The sequence below is a fragment of the Schistocerca nitens genome, chromosome 11, assembly GCF_023898315.1.
Source record: "Schistocerca nitens isolate TAMUIC-IGC-003100 chromosome 11, iqSchNite1.1, whole genome shotgun sequence".
NCBI classification, from domain to species: domain Eukaryota; kingdom Metazoa; phylum Arthropoda; class Insecta; order Orthoptera; family Acrididae; genus Schistocerca; species Schistocerca nitens.
In genome coordinates, this window is record NC_064624.1 from 165,060,706 (window position 1) to 165,086,849 (window position 26,144).

Below are 26,144 nucleotides of genomic sequence, written 5' to 3' on the forward strand. Positions count from 1 at the left end.
TTTCACAGAATTTTTCAAATGACTACTAAACTGGTCTGTGATAAGAAGAGAAATCCATAATGTCGCACCAGTCTCTTCCATCCAGTCCTTGCCATGTACGTGAACAAAAACACTTGGCGGTATTTCAGAATGTTTTGGTGTTGTTTTGCGACTGAAAATGACTTTTGGATTAAGTTTGGAACCGTCAGCACAACATGAAAGGACAACAGTGCAGTGAATTTTTTCATGTTCACTTGTTTTTATAGTCATCGTTTAAGCACCTTTGTGGCATCAGTTCTGTTGCTCGGCACATCAAATGTCATTGGAGTTTCGTCCATATTCGCAATTTGACGTAATTCCACAATGATTGTCTTTTGATGTTGATAACAAAGTGATGGAAAGATAATATTTTCTCTTCATACTTTTCTGGCGTTTTCTGAGATATTTCAGTTTTGGTTCTAATGCTAAATCCAAGACGCTTCATAAAACTGTAGCGACGACCAACCCCACCCATACAGTCTGTTAGTTCTACTGCAGCGCTATCTTACGAGCGTGTACTCGAATCATTATTGTATTGATTCCAGTGCCATTTTGACGCTGTTGAATCGACTTCAATACATCATCTTGCAGTTTTGGCCATTTTGCGTTCAGTCCTCTATTTGCACATTTAGTCTTCCTCGTTTTTTTTCGGTTCTTCTTTACTATGGAGGGCCGAAATGACACTCAGCTGCTCTGATTCCATGTTCTCCTGCATATGCTGTTACTTTCCATTTATAACACGCATCATACAAATACCTTTTATTTTTTTTCAATTACGTAACTAACTACTAAGAAAAATATTGTTTTGTTACCGATAACACATATCGCCAACCCGGTAGCTTGGCGTGTTCGGTCAGAGGGTTAGCTACTCTTTAATAACAAAAGAAGACTGGGTGAACGGATCAACGATGAACTTGAACAGGTGTCATGGTACGTCCGTCTCGAACAAACAACAATGACGAACAAAATAAGATAAGCCGTTTAGATAGCATGTAGGAGGTCGAGGGTTCGATTCTGGGTCGAGGCTTTTTATTTGTTTATTTATTTATTTTTTGTTAAAAGTAGTCTGTGTGCTATGGTATGTGACGTCTTAATCGTCGTACAGCGAATACAGTGGGTCTTCTACAAAACATTTGCAGTTACATACTACGAACACAGAAATGGACGTACAATCATTTTCATTGGCCAGCTTTTAAAGAAGCGATTTGCAGGTCATGGACTCAAATTGTTTCGCGCCACTACTTCTGCAATATTACAAACCTGTTTTCTCTGTACCCTCCCCCAAATGGCCCCATCGGAATTTTTACAAAGCACGCTGCTAGATCTACTGGTGACTTAAGGTCCTAACGAAATGTAATAGAGCTCAACGTCGCAAGAATAATAGTTGGTATTAATCGATGTGACCACTGGGGGAGGGTACACAGATAATAAGTTTGATACCTAGTAGTAGATGCACAGGTGCGAAACAATTGGAGTTCATGACGTACGAAAGGCTTCTTCAAAAGATGACCAATGAAAACGATTGTACGAGGGCAGTTCAATAAGTAATGCAACAGATTTTTTTTCTCGGCCAATTTTGGTTGAAAAAACCGGAAATTTCTTGTGGAATATTTTCACACATCCCCGCTTCGTCTCGTATAGTTTCATTGACTTCCGACAGGTGGCAGCGCTGTACGGAGCTGTTAAAATGGCGTCTGTAACGGATGTGCGTTGCAAACAACGGGCAGTGATCGAGTTTCTTTTGGCGGAAAACCAGGGCATCTCAGATATTCATAGGCGCTTGCAGAATGTCTACGGTGATCTGGCAGTGGACAAAAGCACGGTGAGTCGTTGGGCAAAGCGTGTGTCATCATCGCCGCAAGGTCGAGCGAGACTGTCTGATCTCCCGCGTGCGGGCCGGCCGTGCACAGCTGTGATTCCTGCAATGGCGGAGCGTGCGAACACAACTCAGTGCTCAACTTGACATCTCTGTTGGTAGTGCTGTCACAATTGTTCACCAGTTGGGATATTCAAAGGTTTGTTCCCGCTGGGTCCCTCGTTGTCTAACTGAACACCATAAAGAGCAAAGGAGAACCATCTGTGCGGAATTGCTTGCTCGTCATGTGGCTGAGGGTGACAATTTCTTGTCAAAGATTGTTACAGGCGATGAAACATGGGTTCATCACTTCGAACCTGAAACAAAACGGCAATCAATGGAGTGGCGCCACACCCACTCCCCTACCAAGAAAAAGTTTAAAGCCATACCCTCAGCCAGTAAAGTCATGGTTACAGTCTTCTGGGACGCTGAAGGGGTTATTCTGTTCGATGTCCTTCCCCATGGTCAAACGATCAACTCTGAAGTGTATTGTGCTACTCTTCAGAAATCGAAGAAACGAGTCCAGCGTGTTCGTAGGCACAAAAATCAGAACGAACTTCTCCTTCTTCATGACAACGCAAGACCTCACACAAGTCTTCGCACCCGAGAGGAGCTCACAAAACTTCAGTGGACTGTTCTTCCTCATGCACCCTACAGCCCCGATCTCGCACCGTCGGATTTCCATATGTTTGGCCCAATGAAGGACGCAATCCGTGGGACGCACTACGCGGATGATGAAGAAGTTATTGATGCAGTACGACGTTGGCTCCGACATCGACCAGTGGAATGGTACCGTGCAGGCATACAGGCCCTCATTTAAAGGTGGCGTAAGGCCGTAGCATTGAATGGAGATTACGTTGAAAAATAGTGTTGTGTAGCTAAAAGATTGGGGAATAACTTGGTGTATTTCAATGCTGAATAAAACAACCCCTGTTTCAGAAAAAAAAAGTGTTGCATTACTTATTGAACTGCCCTCGTATTTCCATTTCTATGTTCGTAGTACGTAACTGCAAATGTTTTGTAGAAGAGCCACTCTAATCACTGCATGACGATGAAGACGAAAAAATAAATAAATAAATAAATAAATAAAAATAAAAAATAAAAAAATAAAACGCCTCGACTCAGAATCGAAGCCTCGACCTTCTGCATGCTATCAACTCAACCAACAACACAGCACTAGTACTATTTCCTGACAACGGCAGTTGCCGTACACGTGATTACGATGTTGACAGATTGCCAGTCTTTAACGTGCATTTACTGCCCTAAATATGTGCAGGACGAAATTTTGTGACAGATATTTTTGTATTGCCAGTATGTGAGGAATCGCGCTGCGAAGTCCGAGTGAGCGAATTTTTTTTCACCCTGTATGGCCATTTTTAAGACTAGTGGAAATTCTAAATCAAATGCTGCACGTTTTTGTATTAACGTCTAGTATAAGACGCACCTGCATTTTGGAGGCAATTTTTCGAAGGAAAATGTGCGCCTTGTAGTCTGTAAATTACGGTAGTTGTCGTGCCAACTGGCAGACGAAAGTTCGTCTCTTGTCACCGCGGCACTGTAATCGGTCGGGACGTGTGGAGGCTGGACACGAAATTGGTCGATCCGTCGATCGGTTGCTAGATAGCATGGTGCACGTGTAGTAGTAACCACCAAACCCTCGATCCTTTAAAGTTACAGAAAGCGAGGTTGGTCGGTTGATTTGGGGGGGAAGGGGGGTTATCGGTCCCATCGGTTTAGGGAAGGATGGGGAAGGAAGTCAGCTGTGCCATTTGAAAGGAACTATCCCGGCATTTCTCTGAAGCGATTTAGGAAAATCACGGAAAACCCATATGAGGATGGCCGGACGCGGGTTTGAACCGTCGTCCTCCCGAATGCGAGTCCAGTGTGCCAACCACTGCGCGGGGTCTGTTCCAGCCGCCTCGGCTGGAACGTGTTGCTATGAGTGGCTGAGACCCCCGCTTGTCCTTGGAGACTTACCACGGCTGGTGCTGATGCGGCTGGAGGTCGCCCAGGGAACGCGCGGCTTCAGCAACATCCGCTCGCCGGCCGTCTCCATACAAAGTGGCCTGTGACGTCACGCGCCGATTTCGCTCGCTTTTTTACAGCGACTTTTCGCTTTTACGCTCCACGTCTAACTGCCGCAAGTGAAAAAACGGCAATATTCATTTACGAGAGACATTGAATAATGAGACCCGCTGTACTTCTTTGATCTTCAGGTTGCCGACACTGGGATGAACTGAGATCAGCTGACAGATTACCTCAATGTCGCATTTAACGACGGCGTGTCCTCTTGAAGTTTTCGCATTAGATGAACAACAGCCGGCCGAAGTGGCCGTGCGGTTAAAGGCGCTGCAGTCTGGAACCGCAAGACCGCTGCGGTCGCAGGTTCGAATCCTGCCTCGGGCATGGATGTTTGTGATGTCCTTAGGTTAGTTAGGTTTAACTAGTTCTAAGTTCTAGGGGACTAATGACCTCAGAAGTTGAGTTCCATAGTGCTCAGAGCCGTTTGAACCATTTTGATGAACAACATTCTGTGATCCGGTTTTTTGCTTTCTGAAGGTGAAAAGCAAGCTAAAATCTTTTGAAACTTCCTGGCAGATTAAAACTGTATGCCGGACCGAGACTCGAACTCGGGACCTTTGCCTTTCGCGTGCAAGTGCTCTACCATCTGAGCTACCCAAGTACTACTCACGCCCCGTCCTCACATACTTCTGCCGGTACCTCGTCTCCTACCTTCTAAAATCTTTTGTCGGACAAATTTGCAGTACGGTGAAAGCTGTATGAAGCGTTGTTCTTAATTAAACTTCCTGGCAGCTTAAAACTGTGTGCCGGACCGAGACTCGAACTCGGGACCTTTGCCTTTCGCACACAAATGCTCTACCATCTGAGCTACCCAATCATGACTCACGACCCGTCCTCACAGCTTCAGTTCTGCCAGTATCTCGTCTCCTACCTTCCAAACAGAAGTTCGAGTCTCGGTCCGGCACACAGTTTTAATCTGCCATGAAGTTTCGCATCAGCGCACACTCCGCTGCAGAGTGAAAACCTCATTCCGTTGTTGTTATTGTTGTGGTCTTCAGTCTGGTTCCGTGCAGCTCTCCACACCACCCTATCCTATGCAAGCCTCTTCATCTCCGAGTAAGTACTCCAGCGCACAGGCACTCGAACCTGCATTCGGTATTCATCTCCTCCTCTCCCTCTACATCTACATCTACGTGATTACTCTGCTATTCAAAATTAAGTGCCTGGCAGAGGGTTCAATGAACCACCTTCTAGCTGTCTCTCTACTGTTCCAGTCTCGAACGGTGCGCGGGGAAAACGAGCACTTAAATTTTTCTGTGCGAGCCCTGATTTCTCTTACTTTATCCTGATGATCACTTATCCCTATGTAGGTGGGTGCCAACAGAATGTTTGCGCAATCGGAGGAGAAAACTGGTTATCGAAATTTCATGAGAAGATCCCGTCGCAACGAAAAACGCCATTGTTTTAATGACTGCCACTCCATTGCACGTATCATGTCTGTGGCACTATCTCCCCTATTTCCCTATAATACAAAACGAGCCGCCCTTCTTTGAACTTTTTCAATATCGTCCGTCAGTCCCACCTGATACGGATCCCACACCGCACAGCAATGCTCCAGAACAGGGCGGACAAGCGTGCTGTAAGCAGTCTCTTTAGTAGATCTGTTGCACTTTCCAAGTGTTCTGCCAATGAATCGCAGTCTTGGGTTTGCTCTACCCACAATATTTTCTTTGTGATCGTTCCATCTCAGGTTTTTTTATTGTAATCCGTAAGTATTTAATTGAATTTACAGCCTTCAGATATGTGTGACTTATGGCGTAATCGAAATTTAGCGGTTCAAATGGCTCTGAGCACTATGGAACTCAACTGCTGAGGTCATTAGTCCCCTAGAATTTAGAACTAGTTAAACCTAACTAACCTAAGGACATCACAAACATCCATGCCCGAGGCAGGATTCGAACCTGCGACCGTAGCGGTCTTGCGGTTCCAGACTGCAGCGCCTTTAACCGCACGGCCACTTCGGCCGGCTAGCGGATTTCCTTTAGTACTCATCTGAATAACTTTACACTTTTCTTTATTCAGGGTCAATCGCCGCTTTTCGCACCACACAGATATCTAAATCATTTTGCAATTCATTTTGGTCATCTGATGACTTTACAAGACGGTAAACGACAGCATCATCTGCAAACAATCTAAAGGGCTACTCAGATACTCTAAAATGTCTGATTCTAAGCTGGTGATCCCTTGATATCTTAGAATGTATTCTATCAAGAAGTCCCTTCTTTTAGTCAAGTTGTGCCGGCCAGAGTGGCCGTGCGGTTCTAGGCGCTACAGTCTGGAACCGAGCGACCGCTACGGTCGCAGGTTCGAATCCTGCCTCGGGCATGGATGTGTGTGATGTCCTTAAGTTAGGTAGGTTTAATTAGTTCTAAGTTCTAGGCGACTGATGACCTCAGAAGTTAAGTCGCATAGTGCTCAGAGCCATTTGAACCATTTAGTCAAGTTGTGCCACAAATTTCTGTTCTCCCCAATACTATTCATTACCGCCTCATTAGTGACGCGATCTACCGATCTTATCCTCAGAATTCTTCCACAGCACTGCATTTCAAATGCTTCTATTTTTTCCTTGCGTGAACTGTTTATCGTCCACGTTTCACTGCCATACAACGCTACACGCCAGGAAATTCTTTTACGAAACGGTTCCTAACACTTAGATAAATATTCGATGGTAACAAATTACAACAAATGCTTTTGCTGCCTTTGTCATTCCGTATTTCATATCCTTTCTACTTCGACCGTCATCACTTACTTTACTGCCTAAACAGCAAAACTCGTCTACTACTTTACGTGCTCCTTCCCTAATCTAATTCCCTCAGTATGGCAAGATTTGATTTGATTCCATTCCATTATACTTGTTTTGCTTTTTTTGATGCTGATCTCTCAAAACACTGCCCATTTCATTCAGCTGCTATTCCAAGCCCCTTTGCTGTCCTTGACACAATTACAACGTCGTCGGTTGAACCGCAAACATATTATTTCTTCTCCTTTAACTTTAATTCCTTCTCGAAATTCCTCTTTCGTTTCCTTTACTGCTTGCTCAATGTAGAGATTGAATAACATTACGCATAGGCTACAGCCCTGCCTCACTCCATTTTCAACCACTGCCTCCCTTTCATGCGTCACGAAAAAGTGCACGCATCATGGGGGGGAGTATAGGTGGGTAGAAAATTTCAGAGGCGGGGAAACATGAGTGATTCACGAGAAACGTCCTGGCCGGGCAGTTGAAGTGTCATCTCCGTCGCTTGAAACCCGCATTGACGAGACTAGTCGTGAATATCGACCTGTTGCAGTTGAATTTATAGCAAGAACACTTGCTATATGTGTTGGTACAGTTCATAACGTTAATGGTAACAAGCTCAAATACAGCAAAACAATTGCAAGGTGGGTCCAAATGGCTCTGAGCACTATGGGACTCAACTGCTGTGGTCATAAGTCCCCTAGAACTTGGAACTACTTAAACCTAACTAACCTAAGGACAGCACACAACACCCAGCCATCACGAGGCAGAGAAAATCCCTGACCCCGCCGGGAATCGAACCCGGGAACCCGGGTGTGGGAAGCGAGAACGCTACCGCACGAAGGTGGGTCCCAAAAGAATTTGAAAAAACGTGACCCTTTTCGAAAGATGATTTTAACGTTTGATGAAACTTGGGTTCACCATTTTGAGCAGAATCCAAAAGATCAAAGCGTGGTATGAAAGCACGCCAGATCACCCGTTCGGAAGAAATTCAGCCTTGTGTATGTGATTCTACCGGCATGTGTGTTACGATTCTCGGCGTCAGTCGTTATGATGACAGGTGGCCAATGCTAACTTGAAACATATATTGCAGGTTTGGCAGTGAAGTCAATAAGGAGCTGGCTGCAAAGTCTGGATCTGAAATAATTAGTAGTCGTTGGTAAAAAATAATATATATTGTACTTAACTTGTTCGTATGCTGCATACATATACACTGCTGGCCATTAAAATTGCGACACCATGAAGATGAGGTGCTACAGACGCGAAATTTAACCGACAGGAAGAAGATGCTGTGATATGCAAGTGATTAGCTTCTCAGAGCATTCACACAAGGTTGGCGCCGGTGGCGACACCTACAACGTGCTGACATGAGGAAAGTTTCCAACCGATTTCTTATACACAAACAGCAGTTGACCGGCGTTGCGCGGTGAAACGTTGTTGTGATGCCTCGTGTAAGGATGACAAATGCGTGCCATCACGTTTCCGACTTTGATAAAGGTCGGATTGTAGCCTATCGTGTTTGCGGTTTATCGTATCGCGACATTGTTCCTCGCGTTGGTCGGCATCCAGTGACTGTTAGCAGAATATGGAATCGATGGGTTCAGGAGGGTAATACGGAACGCCGTGCTGGATCCCAACGACCTCGTATCACCAGCAGTCGAGATGACAGGCATCTTATCCACATGGCTGTAACGGATCGTGCAGCCACGTCTCGATCCCTGAGTCAACAGATGGGGACATTTGCAAGACCACAAACAATCTGCACCAACAGTTTGACGACGTTTCCAGCAGCATTGGACTATCACCTCGGAGACCACGGCTGCTATTACCCTTGACGCTGCATCACATACAGGAGCGCCTGCGATGCTGTACTCGACGACGAACCTGTGTGCACGAATGGCAAAACATTGTTTCTGATGAATCCAGGTTCTGTTTACAGCATCACGATGGTCGCATCCGTGTTTGGCGACATCGCGGTGAACGCACATTGGCAGCGTGTATTCGTCATCGCCATACTGGCGTATCACCCGGCGTGATGGTATGGGGTGCCACTGGTTACACGTCTCGGTCACCTCTTGTTCACATTTACGGCACATTGAACAGTGGACGTTACATTTCAAATGTGTTACGACCGGTGGTTCTCCCCTTCATTCAATCCCTGCGAAACCCTACAGTTCAGCAGGATAATGCACGACGACATGTTGCAGGTCCTGTACGGGCCTTTCTGGATACAGAAAATGTTCGACTGCTGCCCTGGCCAGCACATTCTCCAGATCACTCACCAATTGAAAACGTCTGGTCAATGGTGGCCGAGCAATTGGTTCGTCACAATACGCCAGTCGTGATGAACTGTGGTATCGTGTTGAAGCTGCATGGGCCTGTACCTGCACACGCCATCTTGTTTTACTCAATGCCCAGGCGTACCAAGGCCGTTATTACAGCCAGAGGTGGTTGTTCTGGGTACTGATTTCTCAGGATCTATGCACCCAAATTGCGTGAAAATGTAATCACATGTCAGTTCTTGTATAGTATATTTGTCCAATGAATACCCATATATCATCTGCATTTCTTCTTGGTATAGCAAATTTTAATGGCCAGTAGTGTAATTACAAACAGTTATCTAGAGAGGCATTACTTACGCCATACTTGACTAAGCGCCTTGTTAGAGGTTGCTTCCTATCAGCTGAAGGCTATGCTACATTCCTGGTTAACGTCCTGAGCAAGAGTGGACGAGAGCTTTCTAAATACTTGTCGCGAGTCGCGGGTCCTGCGATATGTACGAGGGCAGTTTAATAAGTAATGCAACACATTTTTTTTCTGAAACAGGGGTTGTTTTATTCAGCATTGAAATACACCAGGTTATTCCCCAATCTTTTAGCTACACAACACCATTTTTCAACGTAATCTCCATTCAATGCTACGGCCTTACGCCACCTTGAAATGAGGGCCTGTATGCCTGCACGGTACCATTCCACTGGTCGATGTCGGAGCCAACGTCGTACTGCATCAATAACTTCTTCATCCGCGTAGTGCGTCCCACGGATTGCGTCCTTCATTGGGCCAAACATATGGAAATCCGACGGTGCGAGGTCGGGGCTGTAGGGTGCATGAGGAAGAACAGTCCACTGAAGTTTTGTGAGCTCCTCTCGGGTGCGAAGACTTGTGTGAGGTCTTGCGTTGTCACGAAGAAGGAGAAGTTCGTTCTGATTTTTGTGCCTACGAACACGCTGAAGTCGTTTCTTCAATTTCTGAAGAGTAGCACAATACACTTCAGAGTTGATCGTTTGACCGTGGGGAAGAACATCGAACAGAATAACCCCTTCAGCGTCCCAGAAGACTGTAACCGTGACTTTACCGGCTGAGGGTATGGCTTTAAACTTTTTCTTGGTAGGGGAGTGGGTGTGGCGCCACTCCATTGATTGCCGTTTTGTTTCAGGTTCGAAGTGATGAACCCATGTTTCATCGCCTGTAACAATCTTTGACAAGAAATTGTTACCCTCAGCCACATGACGAGCAATCAATTCGCACAGATGGTTCTCCTTTGCTCTTTATGGTGTTCGGTTAGACAACGAGGGACCCAGCGGGAACAAACCTTTGAATTTCCCAACTGGTGAACAATTGTGACAGCACTACCAACAGAGATGTCAAGTTGAGCACTGAGTTGTTTGACGGTAATCCGTCGATCATCTCGAACGAGTGTGTTCGCACGCTCCGCCATTGCAGGAGTCACAGCTGTGCACGGCCGGCCCGCACGCGGGAGATCAGACAGTCTCGCTTGACCTTGCGGCGATGATGACACATGTTTTGCCCAACGACTCACCGTGCTTTTGTCCACTGCCAGATCACCGTAGACATTCTGCAAGCGCCTATGAATATCTGAGATGCCCTGGTTTTCCGCCAAAAGAAACTCGATCACTGCCCGTTGTTTGCAACGCACATCCGTTACAGACGCCATTTTAACAGCTCCGTACAGCGCTGCCACCTGTCGCAAGTCAATGAAACTACACAAGACGAAGCGGGAATGTTTGAAAATATTTCACAAGAAATTTCCGGTTTTTTCAACCAAAATTGGCCGAGAAAAAAATTGTGTTGCATTACTTATTGAACTGCCCTCGTATTACCGACGGTGGTCGATAATACCGGTATGAAATGAGCATTTTTTCGTGAAAATGAAACACTAATTTTGAATCGAAAATTAAAAACATTTTATTCAAAGTACTGACCATTGCTTTCTATACATTTTGACCACCTTTCTGACAATTTGTGGACACCACGCCAATAGAAATGTTCGTCTTTTGAAGCAAACCAATCAGACACCCAATTTTCGACTTCTTCGTAGGAATCGAAGTGTTCCTCAGCCAATGCGTGTCCCATTGATGAAAACAAATGGTAGTCGGAAGGGGCCAAGTCTGGTGAATACGGCGGGTGGGGTAGCAGCTCCCAGCCAAGTGTTTTGATTGTATCCTGAACCAGTTTTGCTTTGTGTGCAGGTGCATTGTCGTGTAAAAAAATAACTTTGCCATGTCTTCTGGCCCGTTCTGGTCTTTTTTTCGATCAATGCATAGTTCAAATTGATCATTTGTGTGTATGTAGCGATTAGTATTCACAGTCTCGTCGGGTTTTAGAAGCTCATCATACACCACACCTTTCTGATCTCAGCAAACACAGAGCATTGTCTTCTTGCCGAATCGATTTGGTTTTGCAGTCTATGTTGATGGTTGTCCCGGATTAACCCATAATTTTTCCCGCTTAGGATTCTTAAAATAAATCCATTTTTCATCGCCAGTAACAATTCGATGCAAAATTGATTTTCTTTCATGTCATTGAAGCAAAATTTGACAAATGGTTTTTCGGTTTTCCATCTGGCACCCATTTTCCACACTTTTGGATCTTTCCCATAGCTTTCAAACAGTCAGAAATTGTTTGTTGTGCAACATTTAGCATTGCTGCCATTTGCTTCTGACTCAAAGTATCATCTTCATCCAATATTGCTTTCAATTCGGCGTCTTCGAACTTTTCTGGTGGTCTTCCACGTTCGTCATTTCTTACATCAAAATCATTATTTCTGAACCGTTGAAACCATCTTTTGCATGTTGCTTCTGATAGAGCACGATCACCATATGCCTCGAAACAAGCATTCGATGCGACTCTGCAGGACTTTTTTTTCAAATGAAAACAAAAAATTAATGCTTTCCGCAAATCGTCACTTTCTGGTACAAAATTCGACATTGTTAACACGATGAAAACATGTTGTTTGTTCCATGACTTGATGTATACTAAATATCTTTGACAGATGTCATACCATTGTTGTTGTTGTCTTCAGTCCTGAGACTGGTTTGATGCAGCTCTCCATGCTACTCTATCCTGTGCAAGCTTCTTCATCTCCCAGTACTTACTGCAACCTACATCCTTCTGAATATGCTTAGTGTATTCATCTCTTGGTCTACCTCTACGATTTTTACCCGCCGCGCTGCCCTCCAACACTAAATTGGTGATCCCTTGATGCCTCAGAACATGTCCTACCAACCGGTCCCTTCTTCTTGTCAAGTTGTGCCACAAACTCCTCTTCTCCCCAATTCAATACCTCCTCATTAGTTACGTGATCTACCCATCTAATCTTCGGCATTCTTCTGTAGCACCACATTTCGAAAGCTTCTATTCTCTTCTTGTCCAAACTATTTATCGTCCATGTTTCACTTCCATACATGGCTACACTCCATACAAATACTTTCAGAAACGACTTCCTGACAAATCTAACGCTTTCCTTGCCATTGACAGTCTACATTTTAAATCCTCTCTACTTCGACCATCATCAGTTATTTTGCTCCCCAAATACCAAAACTCCTTTACTACTTTAAGTGTCTCATTTCCTAATCTAATTCCCTCAGCATCACCCGACTTAATTCGACTACCTTCCATTATCCTCGTTTTGCTTTTGTTGATGTTCATCTTATACCGTCCTTTCAAGACGCTGTCCATTCCGTTCAACTGCTCTTCCAAGTCCTTTGCTGTCTCTGACAGAATTACAATGTCATCGGCGAACCACAACGTTTTTATTTCTTCTCCGTGGAATTTAATACCTACTCCGAATTTTTCTTTTGTTTCCTTTACTGCATGCTCAATATACAGATTGAATAACATCGGGGAGAGGCTACAACCCTGTCTCACTCCCTTCCCAACCACTCGACACTTATAACTGCCATCTGGTTTCTGTACAAATTGTAAATAGCCTTTCACTCCCTGTATTTTACCCCTGCCACCAACCAAACAAAAAGAAATTAAGGCTCGTTCATAACAAATGTTCCCTATCGACACATTTGTATCTTAACGCCCATTTCGTACCGGTACACCTGATAGATCTCGGTATAGCGATGGCGTATGTGCAGGCAGAGAGATAGAAGTTCGTACATACACCGACACCGGCTTGTTGACGCGGAAGATTTTCACACGCACGCACACAAGCGCAGACAAGTTGTGAGTATGCTGATGGGCCGTTTGCGGTGGAGCTTTCTCCAACAGCGCCGCTTAGTGCTCGTCTTCCGTCACGACGTTCACGTTGCTCCATTGTCACCTCCCCCCTTCCCCCCTCCCCCTCCCAACACCCCTCCCCGCTCCCCCCCCCCCCCACCGTACAACGACTGTAAACATCCTGACAGGGCGGGGCCCTAATGGTTGACAAATAGCTCGATACGCCTCTCAGACGAGCCTCGTCTTACTTCTGCATCTGCATCTTACATCATCACCTGCCATCTGTGACAGAAATTCGAGAAAATTAAAATCTCTCTCAAAGTTTCCTCTCAGCAGTTACGGCCAAGTACTGGGTGATCAAAAAGTCAGTAGAAACCTGAAAACTGAATAAATCACGGAGTAACGTAGATAGAGAGGTACAAATTGACACACATGCTTGGAATGACATGGGGTTTTATTAGAACCAAAAAAATACAAACGTTCAAAAAATGTCCGACATATGGCGCTTCTTCTGATCAGAATAGCAATACTTAGCATAACAAAGTAAGACAAAGCAAAGATGATGTTCTTTACAGGAAATGCTCAATATGTCCACCATCATTCCTCAACAATAGCTGTAGTCGAGGAATAATGTTGTGAACAGCACTGTAAAGCATGTCCGGAGTTATGGCGAGGCATTGGCGTCGGATGTTGTCTTTCAGCATCCCTAGAGATGTCGGTCGATCACGATAGACTTGTGACTTCAGGTAACCCCAAAGCCAAGCCAATAATCGCACGGACTGAGGTCTGGGGACCTGGGAGGCCAAGCATGACGAAAGTGGCGGCTGAGCACACGATCATCACCAAACGACGCGTGCAAGAGATCTTTCACGCGTATATCAATATGAGGTATCTTTTTTTTCTTCTAATAAAACCCCATGTCATTCCAAGCGTGTGTGTCAATTTTTACCTCTCTATCTACATTATTCCGTGGTTTATAAAGTTTTGAAATTTATACTGACTTTTTGATCACCCGGTGCACACTGTAGGTATATAAATGTTGTTATAGAAATACTGCGTCTTAAAGTCCACATCTGCTACACAGATACTGCGCAAGCCACCATTCAGTGTATTATGACTTTGCTGCGCGGGGTAGCCGAGCGGTCTTGGGCGCTTTGTCACGGTCAGCGCACCGCTCCCCCCCCCCCCCCCTCCACCCCGTCGGAGCTTCGAGTCCTCCCTCTGGCATGGGTGGGTGTGCGTGTTGTGCTTAGCGTCAGGAAGTTAGATTAAGTAGTTTGCTCCCATAAGACCTTACCACTAATGTATGACAGAGGGTATCTTCTGCCACTACATTTCCGTTCCCATTCTACTCGCAAATAGAGCGAGAGAAAAACGAGTCGTAATTTCTCTCATCTCCGTGGTCCTTAACGCGGAATGTATCTTGGCGTAATACGAGGCCTGTTCAGAAAGTAAGCTCCGATTGATTGCCAAATTGAAACCACAGTGAACATCAGAAATGTTTTACTTGTAACAATTAGCTACACCTTTCAGCTACTTCTCTACGTAGTCGCCGTTCTGACTTAGACTTTTGTCATAGCGTTGTACCAACTTTTCAATAGCCTCATCATAGAAGGCAGCCGCCAGTGCTTTCCGCCAATTCTCCACGCTGGCCTACACCTCGTTTTCTGTGCCAAAATGTTGTCTTCAAAGACAGCGGTTCATGTGACCAGAGATGAAACTCAGGGGGAGACAATTGCGGACAGTATTGTAGGTAATCTCACATTTCCATTTGAAAACGATGCAGGAGCATCTTCATTGCCCCTGCAGAATGCGGCTGAGAATTGTCTTGAAGAAGAAACAGCACGACAGTTATGTAATGTTAGCTGCATAGCTTCAGGCGAAATGTCTCACCAGGCCCTCGTACTTGGCGGCAGACACTATTTTCTAGACATCTTTACGCACTCACTGCGAGCTCAGAAATGAGAAGAGCGACGTGATGCTAACTGGGGTTATACTAGAGACACTACCCAACACATCTGTGCAAAGCTTTATCGGAGTTTCATAGTCGTTTCCATTTCGCGACCGATCGGAGCTTACTTTCTGAACGCCCCTCGTAGAATCGTTCTGCAGTCAGCTTCAAATGCCGGTCCCTAAATTTTCTCAGTAGAGTTCCGCGAAAAGAACGTAGTCTTCCCTCCATGGATTCTCCTTTCAATTCTCGGAACATTTCCGAGTCCTGTTGATGGAATCTATTAGTGCGAAATCCAGCAGTCCGCCGCTGAATTGCTTCGATGTCTTCCCTTAATGCGACCCTTGTGGGGATCCCAAATACTCGAGCAGTACTCAAGAATGGGTCACACAAGTCTTCTATGTGAGGCCTCCATTATAGATAAGCTGCACTTCGCTAAAAATTTTCCAAGTAAATCGAAGTGGAGCATTCGCTTTCCCTTCTACCAACCTGACGTGCTCGTTCCATTTCATATCGCTTAGCAACGTTAGGCCTAGATACTTAATCGACCTAACTGCGTCAGGCACCACACTACTAATACCGTATTCGAACTCTATGTGCATTTCGTCTGTCATCTTATTTCCTCTTACAGTCACTCAACTTGGACACCTTCCCTCACACCACAGCGTCACCAGAAAATACCCGTTGTGTACGAGGTCTGTTCAAAAAATTCCGCAACTCTGTCCATAAAATTTTTTTCCGCTTACCTTTTACTGATTGTGCATGCTCTCCTTCCAAATACTCTCCTCCACAATTGATACTCCGCTCCCAACGCCAATTCCACTTCCGGTAGCAGCCTTGGTATGCGTCTTGCTGGATTGCACCAACTTCAGTCTGCGGATTTTCTTTTATCTCGTCTGTAATTGGAAATCTTCGTCCTTTCAGCGGGTTTTTCAACTTTGGAAAAAAAAGTTCCGCAGGGTCCATGCCTGGAGAGTACGGAGGGTGAGGTAGCACAGTGATTTCGTTTCTTGTGCAACAGTCACGCACCAACAGGGGTGAATGTGCGGATGCGTTATCGAGATGCAAAAGCCATGAACTGTCTCGCCACTTTTCAGGCCGTTTGCTTCTCACATTTTCTCGCAGGCGTCGCAACACGTCCCGATAGTACCGTCAACAACTGTTTGTCCCTGTGGGCCGCGCGGGATTAGCCGAGCGGTCTAGGGCGCTGCAGTCGTGGACTGTGCGGCTGGTCCCGGCGGAGGTTCGAGTCCTCCCTCGGGCAGGGGTGTTTGTTCGTCCTTAGGATAATTTACCTTAAGTAGTGTGTAGTCTTAGGGACTGATGACTTTAGCAGTTAAGTCCCATAAGGTTTCACACGCATTTGAACATTTTTTTTTTTTTTTTTGTCCCTGTGGCACGAATTCACGATGAACTAAGTCTTCAAAGTAAAAGAAAGCCGTCAACTTGGCTTTGAGATTTGACCTGGCCTGATGAGCTTTCTTGGAGAACCTTTCGCCGGCCGTTGTGACCGAGCGGTTCTAGGCGCTACAGTCCGGAATCGCGCTGCTGCTACGGTCGCAGGTTAGAATCCTGCCTCGGTCATGGATGTGTGTGATGTCCTTAGGTTAGTTAGGTTTAAGTAATCCTAAGTCTAGAGCAGGGCTTCCCAACCTTTCCAGCTGGCGGACCCCTTCTACAGTCGAAAATCCATGGCGGACCCCTAGTCAATCAAGAGCACAGTAACTTTAAATTTCACAGCGAAAGCCATGGGAACTGAAAGCTTCTTAATCCAAGTGCCATGTTCCCAATGACCGCCCTCCCCCCCCCCCCCCCCCCAAACTATCAATAGTCTTTGGACCTTCTTGTGATTGTTCTTCCTTTGGTCGTCCTCCCTCCTCATTCATTTCAACTGGAAACTTCCCTTGTTGTGAAGGCAATGGAAAAACCGCACCCTTCTTCAATGATCCTGACTTCAGCCACGGATCCATGTTAGAAGTAATAAACTGGTCAAAAATCGACTTATGAAATAGGTAGTGCACTGACAAAGCAAGTTTGACATTTAACGATGCCTGGGGCCGCATACGTGCCAGCGAGCGCTGTGATTGGTCGACAAAGCTCGCTCCGCGCATGCGTAAAAGGTTTCCGCGCATCTAGCGCCGCGAGCCGGGGCACAAACGACCCCCGTATTGTTGCGAAACAGTCCATCAGAGAAGCCGCATTCTCCGGCACTAAACTGTGTATGCGTTCTCACTTAGGGACCGCAAAGGCTGCTTGGGAATACGACCTGAAGTAAAAGTACACATGTTTTTCACACGAAAAAAAAAAATAGTGATGAATTTGATTTTCACATTTTTATCCAATAATTTTACTCATTATTTTACACGATTTGGTGAAAGGTGGCCGCGGACCCCCTAGAAAGAGCCGGCGGACCCCTAAGGGGTCTGCGGACCACGGGTTGGGAAGCCCTGGTCTAGAGGACTGATGACCTCAGATGTTAAGTCCCATAGTGCTTAGAGCCATTTGAACCATTAATATAAGAAAACAATGGCTGTAATAATCTTTCACATTAATTTTGTTGAAACAGATTGTTCTGAGACATATCAAAAATTAATAATGGACAGCTAAATTTTAATAATAGAACGAGCTGAACATATGCAGTTACACAAAGATTGCAATACAAATTTGCGGAACATGTTGCGTCTCTTGGGGAAAAAAAATTCATTCAACGAGTTTGTCTATGCTTAGAAATTACAGGTAGCCAACTGAAGTCCACTGTTTTCGTTACACTAATTTAGGAAGGCGATGATAGTATGGATCGAAAACGGTGATGAAACAGAAGAAAAATTTGTGTGAACAAGGTTTCCACACTGCATATATTTTAAACCTTACAAGGGGAGGCCGCCAATTGTGAAATTCAGATTCGATTCATACTGCGCATAATAAAAGCTCATGGCCAGAGGTGTAATATGGCAAAGCACCAAGATGCACTTCTCAGCCGTTGTCGAGAAAATCGACAGTTAAAAGAAACCGTTGCGGTGAAATACTCTCTACGACTAATAATTTTCTAGAACGTCGTGGCGCACCGGTAACCGCTCGAGTTCGTAATCCGAAGGTCGCCGGATTGAATCTCGCGCCATGCAACTTTTTTTTTATTATTAGTTTTTTGTAATTCATATATATATATATATATATATATATATATATATATATATATATATTAATGAATTCCTTATGCATGTTGGTGAAGGCCGATCGCTCTCCAATTGTACAGCTCCATTTTTACCTTTTTTTTAACAGGGTGTACCAAAGCTCTCCCGTCCGCACTGATTTTCGACGATGTTATAAGTTGCGCGAGGGACCGCACCTACCTTCTTTCGAAGTTAGCAGGCAACTGCGCTGTTACGCGGCGGCTCGTTTCGACCCATTCAACATCTGTCCTTCAACTGTAACGAGCGAATAACGGAGTTTATATTTCATACCTGCCTCAGCAAATTTGTGTTCGTGGGGTCTCTATTCTAATTCGAACGTTTGACTTACGCTATACGTATTCGTTGCGGAATATCGTTTCTACGTCTTCCGTTAACTATACGTGGATAACATTATGAAGATAATTAATAACATTTGTGAAATACAACTTTGTTTGCGGAAAACATAATGATGTTCGAAGTCGCCAGTTTTTCCACGACAAACGACTTTCAACAACTTATTATATGCATAATTGTTGCAACTGATTGCCGGGAATTATATATATATATATATATATATATATATATATATATGAACTACAAAAAACAAATACTAAAAAAAAAAGAAGTTGCATGGCGCGAGATTCGATCCGGCACCCTTCGGATTACGAACCCGAGCGCTTACCGCTGCGCCACGACGCTGCAGAAAACTGTTAATCGTAGAGAGTATTTCACCGCAACGGTTTCTTTTAACTGTCGATTTTCTCGACAACGGCTGAGAAGTGCATCTTGGTGCTTTGCCACATTACACCTCTGGCCATGAGCTTTTATTATGCGCAGGATGAATCGAATCTGAATTTCACAATTGGCGGCCTCCCCTTGTTAGATCGCTGCGGCGCTCACCGTGATTGCAGCACATTTCTTCAAATCTGACAGAATGGTTCATGTTCTTCATTTAAGTGATAGATCGCGTTTCTCATCAGTACGAGACTTTGAAATTGTAAAATTTTAAACCATACGTCTATGTATTCTTCACCATTTCTTGCAACATTTGATAATGGATTGTGTGTTTTATTAAGATGTTGGGTTGTGTTTTTCATTAGAATGAGACTCTGAAATGAAGAAATATTGTAAACTTGCGGTCGGTGTATCCATCACTGTGCTTACGTCACATTTCCTCAAATGTGATCGTCTTAATCGATCGTCGTAATGGATCGTCTTCATCATTAAAGTGACAGTTCGCGCTCTTCGTTGGAACGAGCATAATACAACGTCCAGCTTCATTAGAGTGGCAGTAGTCTATTACGGATTTGAGGCCATATCGACCATTGGTCGATTGTGACTATTTCAAAGCAGGCCGTTGTGGCCGAGCGGTTCTGGGCGCTTGAGTTCGGAACCGCGCTGCTGCAACGGTCGCAGGTTCGAATCCTGCCTCGGGCATGGATGTGTGTGACGTCCTTACGTTGGTTAGGTTTAAGCAGTTCTTAAGTCTAGCGGACTGATGACCTCAGATGTTAAGTCCCATAGTGCTTAAAGCCATTTGAACCATTTTGAACTGTTTCAAAAACACAAGGTTGTTCTGTATCGCTACCAGTCACAAGTTTTGTTGACTCCTAAATTATTTATGTAGCGCCACATATTGAGGTAATACCTCATCATCAGGCTATAGTGCCATTGCAAAAACATTTATCATAAGTGTATAGAGATACCAAAGTTTCTTTACATAACTATTGTGATCATCTTTGTTCTTGTGGCGTGACATTCTCCTCGTGCTGTACCGAAGTATCGCAGTTTCCGTGTTGTCTTGGATTCCTTCACCACTGTTCACAGACTTCAAAAGGGTGATTTTACAACTCGATGACGCAAAACATATTAGCAGTGCAGAAAATAAGATGGCGGTCAAAAGGGGTTTTCTGCACTGCTGATTTGTTTTGTGGTACAGCATTGTAAAGTCACCCTTGTCTGTGAACAATTGTGAAGAAATCCAAGTGAGCCCTGGAAATAGTGATTCCTCAGTACATCACGAGAAGGATGTCACACCACAAGAACAAAGATGATCACAACAGTCATGTAAGGAAACTTTAATACCCGTATACACTTATGTTAAATGCTTTTGTAATGGCAGTGTAGCCTGATGATGAGGTGTCACCTCGAAACGTGTCACTAAATGAGTAATTTAGGAGCCAACAAATTTTGTGACTGGTAGCGGTACCTCAAACCCTTTTAAGGTGAAAGAGAGTGGCTGTGGAAAGTGAAATATTTAGAAATAGAGGATTACAAGAACCAGTCGTTGGGAACTTGGTGCGGGAAACTGGTAAGGCAGCTTTGAGAGTAGTACGCGCCGGGAGCAAGAGAGGATACGAAGTGCGCTGTGAGCGATTCTGCAACGGCGCCCACGATGGAAAGCGACAGTGTCCCCAACACTGTGTGTGTGTGTGTGTGTGTGTGTGTGTTTGTGTGTGTGTGTGTGTGTGTGGCCTCCCCTCCCCTCTACCTCTCTCTTTCTCCCCTTCCCCTACCCAGGGACAGGGCAGAAGACTTCCTGGAGTTACGACACGTTGCCACACAGCTGCATCTCCTCCGTGCAGCGGGCAATATGTCACAGTTAGTGGGACAAGCTAGCAGCAAGTTAACAGCAGGGGTCGGAGGTTGCGTAACAGACAACACAGCCGACAGGGAAGAGAGTAAGGCGGGGGGGGTTAGATATGGAGGGGAGGTAAGTAGGGGAGAGAGGTAGAAAAATTTGTCCCAATGCATTGCAAGCTCACCTAAAAGGCGCTGAAGCACCTGCTTAAAGTTGCGTTTACACGGTCCTTACTTCACGACAGTATGTTGTCGTCAATATTGCTGTAAAGAGGCTGCAGTGTATCGCTATATTACCGACTATCCAGGCAATGTTGATGATGGAACAGGCTGTTTTTGCAAACTACCGACATTTTGCTGAGGTGTTGTTGGTCGTCCATAGAGGGCGGAGTATATATATATATATATATATATATATATATATATATATATATATATATATATATTGAAAGGTGGCTAAACTGAGCCACAGCGCCAGAGATCGCACTAGAGAGTATTGTTCCGCCGCCTCCACTGGCAGTGCTTGTCGAGAAGTAGCGGAGTGCAGTTCTTGTCGAGAGGTCGTGGTGGAGATTGCTTGTGGAGATGTTGTAGCAGTGAGTGCTTGTTCTATGTTTTATGCAGTTGTTTGATGGGCTGTACAGTAGATGTTGTTCCAATGGAGATATTGTAATGATTGAGTGTTTTTCGTCAATATATATGAAGGTAACAAAACTCGCTTTTTTCTCATTATTTCAGTGTCTTGAATAATGCATTACAGGTTCAGTCAACAAAGCATCTGGCTTGTGTTCTTGGATTAGAGTGTAATTCTGGTTTTCTTGCGTCATTATGGTATTTCTATTTTCTTTAATTACTTCAGTATAAATGATATTTAAAATTTCTTGTGTTATTGAAGAAGAACCGTGCCAGATGCGTACATTGAGTCATACTTCCACACACAGAACAGTTATACTTGTGCTTTGGTTTCGTAGGTTTTATAGTTGCTGGGGACTTAATTAATTAATGGTGTTAACAGAAATTTCATTTCATTCTTTGTTGTTGTTCTATGCAGTCAGATTGCGTACTAAAACTAGTCAGGGCCAACCGTTTACGAGACTTCGTAATCGGACATACAGCTACGAAAAATAATAATTACTTTTATTTATTAAATTAAGCCCCCATCCACTGAAGAGCCAAAGAAAGTGGTACACCTTCCTAATATTGCATAGGGCCCCCGCGAGCACGCAGAAGTGCCACAACACGACGTGGCATGGACTCAGCTAATGTCTGAAGTAGTGCTGGAGGGAACTGAAACCATGAATCCTGCAGGGCTGTCCATAAAGCCGTAAGAGTATGAGGGGGTGGCGATCTCTTCTGAACAGCACCTTGCAAGGCATCCCAGATATGGGGAGTCTGGTGGCCAGCGGAAGTGTTTAAACCCAGAAGAGTGCTCCTGGAGCCATTCTGTAGCAATTCTGGACTGTCGCATTGTCCTGCTGGAATTGACCAAGTCCGTCGAAATGCACAATGGATATGAATAGATGCAGCTGATCAGAGAGGATGCTTACGTACGTGTCACCTATCGGGGTCGTATGTAGACGTATAAGGGGTCCCATGTCACTCAAACTGCACAAACCCCACACCATTACAGAGCCTCCATCAGCTTGAACAGTCCCCTCCTGACATGCAGGGTACACGGATTCATGAGGTTGTCTCGATACCCGTAACGTCCATCCACTCGATACAATTTGAAATGAGACTCGTCCAACCAGGCAACGTGTTTCCACTCATCAAGAGTCCAATATCGGTGTCGATGGGCCCAGGCGAATCATAAAGTTTTGTGTTGTGCAGTCATCAACGGTATACGAGTGGGCCTTCTGCTCCGACAGCCATATCGATGATGTTCCGTTGTATGGTTGTCACGCTGTCACTTGATGATGGCAGAGCACTGAAATCTGCAGCAGTATGAGCGAGGGCTGTCCTGTGAAGTTGAACGATTCTGTTCAGTCGTCTTGGGTCCCGTTTTTGCAGGATCTTTTTCCGGCCGCAGCGACGTTGGAGATTAAATGTTTTACAGGATTCCCGATATTCACGGTACGCTCGTAGTCGTACAGGAAAATCCCAACCTCAACGCTACCTCGGAAATGCTGTGTCCCATCGGTCGTGCGCCGACTATAATACCACGTCCAAACTCACTTAAATGTTGATAACCTGCCACATGTGGACACTGTGGTTGCTGCAACGGCACGGACTACGCATTGCGGTTCTCGTCAGAGCCGAATTCTCAACTTATACGAGACTTATAAGTTCCGATCGGGTGCGAAACGGAAACCACAAAGAACATCCGATGAAGATTTGCACAGATGTGTTGGGCAGTGCCTCTAGTATTCTCGTCGATCACGTCACGTCGTTATTTTCAGCTCTGAGAGAATAATGACCACATAAACATGGCTAGAAAACAGTGTCTCTCGCCAAGTACGAGGGCCTGGTGAGAGATTTCGCCTGATGTCATGCACCCCCCATAACACAACTGTCATACAGTTCTCGGCCACACTCTTCAGGGGCAATGAAGATACTCCTGGGGCGTTTTCGTTTGGGAAGTGTTTGATCACCCATAATACAGCCCGTAATTTGCGCCCCCAAAGTTGTATGGATTGCAGCCGTGTATGGAAGTGAAACATGGACGATAAATAGTTTTGAGAATAGAAGCTTTCGAAACGTGATGCTACAGAAGAATGCTGAAGATGGATAGAGCACGTAACTAATGAGGAGGTACTGAACAGAATTGGGGAGAAGAGGAATTTGTGGCACAACTTGACTAGAAGGTGGGATTGGTTGATAGGACATTTCCGAGGCATCAAAGAATCACCAGTTTAGTATAGGAGGGGAGCGTGGAGGGTAAAAATAATAGAGGGAGACCAAGAGATGAATACACTAAGCAGATTAAAAAGGATGTAGGCTGCAGTAGGTACCTGGAGCTTGTGTAGGATAGAGTAGCATGGAGAGCTGCATCAAACCAGTCTCTGGACTGAAGACCAAAACAACAACAAGAAGTTTCATCTCTGCTCACATAAACCGCTGCTTATGAAGAAAACGCTTTGGCACAGACAACGAGCTGCATACCAGTGTAGGCATAGGTGGCTGTCTGGTATGACGAGGGTACTGGAAAGTTGTTACATCGCTACGACAAAAGTCTGAGAAGTGTCTATGCAGAGTAGTAGCTGCAAGGTGTAGCTAACTGCTGTAAACAAAAAATTTTTGATTTCCATAGTGGTTTCTATTTCGTGACCGATCGGACCTTGCTTTCCGAATAGTCCTCGTACCACACACGGCCATTACGCGTCGATTTCCATAAGAGTTCGAGCCCGGTGTGAAATTCACTGAAGGGATCACTGGCCGCATCGCCTTGATTATACAGGGCGGGCCATTCTAATTCATAATGGCGAATAACTCAAGATGAAAAGAGTCTCAAATTTTACGTATAAAATGGTATATTATTCAAGGTCACGGCACGGTTCAATGAACGTCAAATAAGCAAATATTTTTTTTAAAATCTAATAGGGATTATCTCGGAAATGAGTAGGGAAACAAGAAAATACAATTTTAGATACAAACTGGAAGGGGTATTACGAGGAATGAGAGGCGCGGCGACTCATTCAGCAACTTGTAAATCAATGACTACGTTTTATTTGCGCTGTTCCCTCTTCCAGATCACAAAATAACATTTATACGTTGTGATGTATCTATTTTTGCCAATGAACACATTAATTAAAAATTAAAGTTCAAATCTCTCTACACACTTTCCAACTATGACTTTAGAAGTAGGCGTTTCCAAGAAACAAAACCCAGTCTTTGAATGATTGGCACTTACCTTTATGATCGTGGTTACTGGTGACTACATATCTTCCAGTTTGTATCTAAGATCGTATTTCGCTCTACGCACTTTCCAACTGTGACTTCACAAACAGGGGTTTCCAAGAAACAAAACCCAGTCTTCCCCTTGAATGGGAGTCCAGTGTGCCAACCACTGTGCCATCTCGCTCAGTAGAGAGGTACCTGGAAGTATACTGCCACAAACACTGCCAGTCTACGGTGTTGCCATATAATGTTGCCATTAAACTGCGCCACACCGTATAGTCGGCAACATGCAGTTTTTATAGCCTATGTGAGAGTAACAGAAGAAGGGGAGAAACACAAAGATCAGCCGTTGGGGAATATGGCTCGCAGTCAGGGGACAATCAGATTGGATTTCGTAGCACTGAGATACCGCCTGCCACAAGCGCATACTACGAGTCGCTGTACAGCGGAAATAGAGGCCGCTGAACAACCCGTCAATTTCAACAGGAAGTAGGAGGGTGTGAAGATAAATGGATTCCGCGGGAACAGAATTCTACTGTAGTCAGTAGCGAGCCAGAGGGTGCATCAGAAACTCAGTAAGGCTACAACATCCCATGAAGATGTCCTCCATAGATGGGGGCGAAACTGTGAGTTTCAACAGAAATTTTATATGAGCTCGGCTTAAGAGACAGGATATACCAAATTTCCTTCACATCAGTTAATTTTACATATCATCTATCCTTACAACTAATTATTTCAATTTTAATTTTTTTTAGAAAAGGCTCTTGAGTGTTCACTTTCTGACCTTAGCTTGAAGCCCAATTGCCCGCTAGTGCTCATTGAGTAACGCCAGCAGTAGTCGGAACATTTCGCTTCCACTGCACTCCATTTCCGATTCCTGCCTTTATCAGCGATCTAGTAGCACTGTCTCTGAATTTAGCGTTATTAAGTGATGTGTGTGTTAATTTGGAAAGAAATAACCTAAAATGTGTGGCTGAACATAATTACATGGCCCTATCTCTTGCTTGTTTCAGGTTGTTGATGTTGGCGCTTCTGGCCGCGCCCGCCTTGCCTCGACCGGCTGAGGTGTCTGTCATCACGGAACCCAGGCCAGGGGAGGAGTTCGTGCTCTACCACGCGGGGGATGCCGGGCAGCGACGCACTGTCAGAGGTAAGTGTAAGCAAAGACCATCCACATCTCCACTTTAAACAAAAGCTGCTCATCTGTCCACTGTAAACAAAAGCTCACCACCAAGTGTTCTTTGTAAACAGAGGCCATCCATCTGTCTACTGTAAACAAAGGCTGTGCCTGTGACCATTGTAAACAAAGGCTGACAACCTGTCTGCTGTAAACAAACGCCAACCACATCTTCTCGCTAAGCAAAGGCCTTTGAGTTATCCACTGTATACAAAGGCTATCCCTGCAAGCACTGTAAACAGTGGCTGCCACCTATCCAGTGTAAACAA

The 26,144-nt window shown here is 44.9% G+C and overlaps 1 protein-coding gene across 2 annotated transcripts in view; it reads left to right on the forward strand.

The window, feature by feature from the left end:
- LOC126213604 (mucin-1-like) overlaps nt 1–26,144 on the forward strand; it is a 329,890-nt gene that overhangs the window by 149,542 nt on the left and 154,204 nt on the right. For both annotated transcript variants that reach the window (XM_049941458.1, XM_049941459.1), the window contains exon 2: nt 25,712–25,848. In XM_049941458.1, coding sequence (XP_049797415.1) covers nt 25,712–25,848 — 137 coding nt within the window. The remainder of the gene's footprint in view (nt 1–25,711; nt 25,849–26,144) is intronic.